Source organism: Mya arenaria, chromosome 9 (genome assembly GCF_026914265.1).
Source record: "Mya arenaria isolate MELC-2E11 chromosome 9, ASM2691426v1".
NCBI classification, from domain to species: domain Eukaryota; kingdom Metazoa; phylum Mollusca; class Bivalvia; order Myida; family Myidae; genus Mya; species Mya arenaria.
Genome location: NC_069130.1, coordinates 25,930,137 through 25,935,433, shown reverse-complemented (window position 1 = coordinate 25,935,433; position 5,297 = coordinate 25,930,137). Strand labels below are relative to the sequence as shown.

At 44.9% G+C, this 5,297-nt stretch overlaps 1 protein-coding gene across 1 annotated transcript; it reads right to left on the bottom strand.

The window, feature by feature from the left end:
* Positions 1 to 537: 537 nt before the first annotated feature.
* LOC128245883 (uncharacterized) lies at positions 538 to 4,141 on the bottom strand. The gene is made up of 4 exons (XM_052964104.1): positions 3,609 to 4,141; positions 2,403 to 3,430; positions 1,951 to 2,084; positions 538 to 1,668 (listed from the first exon to the last, which is right to left on the bottom strand). Exons 1-4 carry the CDS (start codon positions 4,139 to 4,141, stop codon positions 538 to 540), a joined length of 2,826 nt encoding a protein of 941 aa, XP_052820064.1.
* Positions 4,142 to 5,297: the final 1,156 nt, after the last annotated feature.

The window sequence follows — 5,297 nt, the reverse complement described above, 5'->3', positions numbered from 1 at the left end:
AACGTTAGGCAAAACGGTGGAAACACATACAGCTCATCAATATTTTCAAAAGTTGTCCGACGTTTTAAATGGATTTCCCAATCTTGAGGTTTTACAATTTTCAGAAACGTTTAATATCTCTGGATTGTTATAACTCTATTTATTACGCAATTACCCCAATTAAACCGACATATTTAACTTTTTGAGGAACATCAATCACGAATATAATGGAAAACTCTTTACCAGTTTCATGAACAATCGCTAATGACCGCGCGAGCAAGAATAATAATCAATTTAAGTCAATATTTAAGCAGGAAATAATAGACGATTTAATTCAAGTCAGGAGAGAGATTGTACATTTGAATGGCGTGTGTCTTTGTAAGACTGAGTAAGTAAATAACACGTCGTGTCAGGTTCGATCCTTTTACACAACAAACATATATACTAATCAACGGAAGTGACGTCGACGTTAAGTCCATAGGCCACGACGTCACGTTACGTAAGTTCGCGCGTAATGTTACAAATACAATTCATGACACTCCGGGGCGGCGAATGATATTAGTCTCTTGCACTGACGGTGTCACACATCACTTTTAGAGGATACAGTTTTACGATAGGGCGGGTAGTGTGATGTCCATTTTGTGTCCAAATCCGCGCTGCACGAACCAACCCATCGTTTCCGGTAATGGTCTCCTCCACAACTGCTAGTTTCCATGAGGACCTCGGTGTCTCGTTGTAGCCCTGGACAACGTCGCCAACATTGATGGTCTGCTGGTTTTTGCCGGAAACACGGTGGTGCTCCCTTAAAGCTGTTAAATATTCAGTCTTCCATCGTACGCGGAAATTGTCAATGTTTTCAAAGTTACTCGCACGGGGGCCCGAAAGTTCAATGTCTTCGGAATGAGGCAACTTTGTAAATCGTCTTCCATATAGCAAGTGCGATGGCGTCAATTGCTCCGCCTCGACCTCTCCGGAAGTGACGTAAGTTAGTGGACCGTCATTGATAACGGCCTCAACTTCTGTGATGATAGTGGATAACGTCTCGAAGTCCACATACGATCGACCGAGTACCTTCTTGACGGCAGTTTTGGTCAACCCAATCAGGCGCTCCCACCATCCTCCGTACCACAGAGCACGTTTTACGATAAAGCGCCATTCTGTTCCTTTGCTGTTGAGCTCTTCCTGTCCTGCATTTGATTGCATGAGTTCACGTAGGTGATTCGCTGCTCCTATATATGTAGTAGCATTATCTAATATCATCAGACGTGGAAGGGACTTCCGGCTGCAGAATCGGCGAAACGCTTGCAGAAATGTTTCTGTTGTGAGATCCGGCACGAGTTCAAGGTGTACAGCTCGAGTCGATGCACATGTAAACAAACATATGTACGCTATCTTTTCATGTCCGTCTTTATCGCGTACATACAACGCACCAGTAAAGTCTACGCCAGTTACTGTAAATGGTTCCGCGTACTCTACTCGTATTTTCGGTAACGCTGGTGGATCAGGCGCATGGTAGGAGTTGCCGTTAACTCGTCTGCATATAACGCAGGCCCGCAACACGGACTGCACGCAACGTCGGATAACCGGTACCCAGTATTTCTGTCTGAAGTATGTAATGGTTGAACTTGACCCAGAATGAAGTAACCTCTCGTGGGCATCGATTACAACCAAACGTGTGAATGGGTGTTTCTGAGGAAGTAGGTATGGAAACTTGGTGTTTTCTGATAGAGGCGCATTGTGAATACGCCCACCACAACGAACGAAGCCGGTGGGATCAAGGAACAGTCTCAACTGCTTAACCAATGGAAGGCGATTTCCATTTGACTTCAGATGCTTGATTTCCTCACCATGCGTATTTTGTTGACAACTTCTGAGCTATAATTCTTCTGTCTCTTTAAGCTGCCTCGTTGTCAGGTGTTCTAGTCTTCTGGCTGAAACTTCAAGTCTGCAGTTTTGTGCAAACCGTAATACGTAGGCGGTGACGCGTAGCAGCTTCCCGAGAGTGTTGTATCTGGTCACATCGATGATAGTATGGATGCCTGCAATGGTGTTTCTCGAAGATTCTGACGATGACTGTGGCTCAGGCTCGTCACAGTGGTCTGTCCCTGTAATGCACACGGTGGTTGACTGGTAATCTCATGTCGGCCACTTGTCTGTTTCGTCTATCCATTGTGGTCCTTTAAACCAAAGTGTGTTGTCACTGAACTGTACAGCCGATATACCACGTGTCAATAAGTCCGCTGGGTTTTCTTTTGTAGGACAATACCTCCACATCCGGTTGTCCGTCAGTTGATGGATTTCTTCCACACGATTTCTCACAAAACGTGGTAATGACTTCATTGATTGTAACCAATGTAATGTTATTTGGCAATCTGACCACAGTTCTATCTTGGAAATGTTGAGTTGTTGTTGCATGTGTCTACCGAGTCGCGCACCGATCACTGCGGCCATTAACTCTAACCGAGGTAGGGTAAGTTTCTTCAATGGTGCAACGCGGGACTTTGCCATTACCAGCGCTGATTGATTGACTCTGCAGATGTATACAGCTGCGCCATATGACGTCATACTAGCGTATGAAAACACGTGCAATATTGTTTCGTCTGCTGCGTTGACGGTGTCGTCTGCTTCAAAGTTGAATAGGCGTCTGTTGAATGAAGAGGATGAAGCACTGTTCATGTCTCGCGCTATTTCCTGCCATTTCTGTTGTAGCTCGTGTGGAAGTGGTGAGTCCCAGGCATATTTCTTCTCCCACAATTCTTGTAATATGATCTTAGCTCGAATGGTGACTGGGATGAGGAGTCCAAGCGGATCATACATTCTGGATGTGTGCTGCAAAATGGTACGCTTTGTAACAATATCAGCCACAGGAATCAACCTCTCTGGAAACGATATAGTGTCCTTGACTGCGTCCCATCGCATACCAAGAACTTTTGAAGCTCCATCGTTGTCAAGTACATGGTCAACTTTGGCCATTTCACGCACGATTCTGCTGTTGGAATTCCAGGAGCGTAGGTTGAAATTGGCGGCAGACATCAATGCACGTGTATCTCTGAAGAAGTCAACGACGTCTCGTTCCTGCGAAAAGCTAGATATTATGTTATCAACATAGATATCTCTCAGTAAGTGGTTACTCACCCAGTTGCCACTGTTGTTTTCTAGATGCTTGATGGTGGTTGCGCACAGGATGAATGGAGAACACGTTGCCCCAAACAGCACGGCCTTGAACCTGTATGTGGTCAGCGGGGAGTCGGGGTCACTCAGCCATAGAAATCTCGTGACGTGCCGGTCTTTCTCGTCCAGCGAAACGTGAAGCAATGCCTTCTTGCTGTCTGTTATAATCGCATATCTTTTCAACCGGAAACGCATAAGTATACCGGCTAAGTCGTTCAGTTCCGGCGGTGTTGATTGTAGGCAGTCATTTAGGCTAGGCTTATCAGCAGATTGACGACGTCTGCAATCGTATACAATACCTACTGGGGTGGTGACTGAGTCCTTTTTAACTCCATGGTGGGGAATGTAGTGAATGGGATGATCGTTTTTAACGTTTGTATCCACCTCTTCAATAAATCCCCGATCTCTTTGTTAACGAATAATTTCGCCGTATTTTTGCAACATGAATTGTTTTTTACAACCGCTTGATCAAGTTTTCTGTACGTCTCACGCTAACGTCATAATTGGTCGGCAACGGCAGATGGTCATCTTTCCATGGAAGCTTGGCGATGTAGCGACCCTCGTCATATGATATGTTAGATTCCATGTAAGTCTTCAGGTTACGGGAACCGGAAGTATCGACTCCTTCCGGTGTGATTCCGATGGACTCAAGCTTCCAAAAGCGCTCCAAGTCCAGGGTCGTCGGCGGAGTTGTGATGACATTCAACATGTACTGAGCGGATGGTTGTTGTGTTTTGCCTGGTAACGGACCGGAAAGCAGATATCCAATTTTTGACTTCACGGCAGTAGGTCCGTTGCCCCTGACGACTTGATTCAACACTATTTTCCAGTATGAATCCGCACCAATCAGTAATGAAATGTCAAAACTTTCAGCATCAGTCACTGGGTGTGCCAACTTAAGTCCCCGGAGATAACTCAATGACTTCACTTCCTTTTGAATGTTTGATAACGGCACTGCAATAGTTGGGACTATCAAAACATCGATTTTCATTTTCTAATGTCTATCTGTAAGAAGATTCACTGTCGCCGTCGCCATCTGTCGCACGTTCTGTGTGCTGTCGCCGAAGGAAACTAAGTGGATTGTCTCAATTCCAGTCTGTCTTGAGTTTTTCAGTAATAAATGACCTCTGTGCCCCTTCGTCAAACAAAATGTTTGCATCTGTTGTATATTGTTCGGAACTCACGCTAGCAATGGCAGTTTTGAGAAGATCATTTGGACGGTGTTGTGTCGTTGAGTGCAGTATGGCAACGTCCGGTTGCCTGTCTGTCTTTGACTGAAACAGAGCTGCTTCGGGATTCAACGTGCTGATGATCTTATGCGTCTGGCCAAAACGTTCTTTAAGTAGCACAACGGCTTTTGCGTAATTTGCATTCGTTAATGGGAAACCCGCAATACTTGAGGCAGCGCTTCCATGTAACAATGATCGCAGATAGCTGAATTTTGAACATCAGACAGGGTGTGGTTCGAATGCACTGATGACTCGTAGCAATCCCAGAAAGTTTGCCTTTCGGTTATGTCACAATTAAAATTCGGCAGCGAAAGGTGTGGCAATTTGTGATAAAGCTGTGGCATCACTTCTGATGGCGCTGACGGTTTGTTTATCCGTATCGCCTCTGCATTGCGATTCTTGTTTTCGTCACTCTTGGATAAGTCTGTGTTCTCGGATGCATGTTGTGTTTGTCTACGGTGTGTCAGCAGTTTCAATTCAAGGTCGATAGAGTATTCCTCACTCTCAACAAGCTCCGTCTCCAAGTCAGCAATGTCTGCATGACTTGCGATTTTCTCAAATAAGGTTTTGATGGTTTCCGCCTTTTCGCTAGAATTTCCAGCAACTTGATGGCCTTGCAATTATATGATTCCTCCTCAAACTTCAAAAGTAGGTTTTCGACAACTTTCCTATGTCCATCTCGCATTGAAGTTAGCTTTGTTAGCTGCATGTTGGCTTTGTCACGGCACCAAAATGTCTTGGTAAGACTGAGTAAGTAAATAAAACGTCGTGTCAGGTTCGATCCTTTTACTCAACAAACATATATGCTAATCAACGGAAGTGACGTCGACGTTACGTCCATACGCCGCGACGTCACGGTACGTAAGTTCGCGCGTAATGTTACAAATACAATTCATGACAGCGTGTTTACTGTTTATA

Bases quoted from the DNA above. Each gene is read 5' to 3' on its own strand.
- LOC128245883 (XM_052964104.1), bottom strand. From the start codon at position 4,141: ATGAAAATCGATGTTTTGATAGTCCCAACTATTGCAGTGCCGTTATCA. The intron at 3,431-3,608 runs GTAAAAAACAAT...ATACGATTGCAG, and splicing joins GAAAACTTGATCAAGCGGTT to ACGTCGTCAATCTGCTGATA. The intron at 1,669-1,950 runs GTATTACGGTTT...CTACTTCCTCAG, and splicing joins TGCTACGCGTCACCGCCTAC to AAACACCCATTCACACGTTT.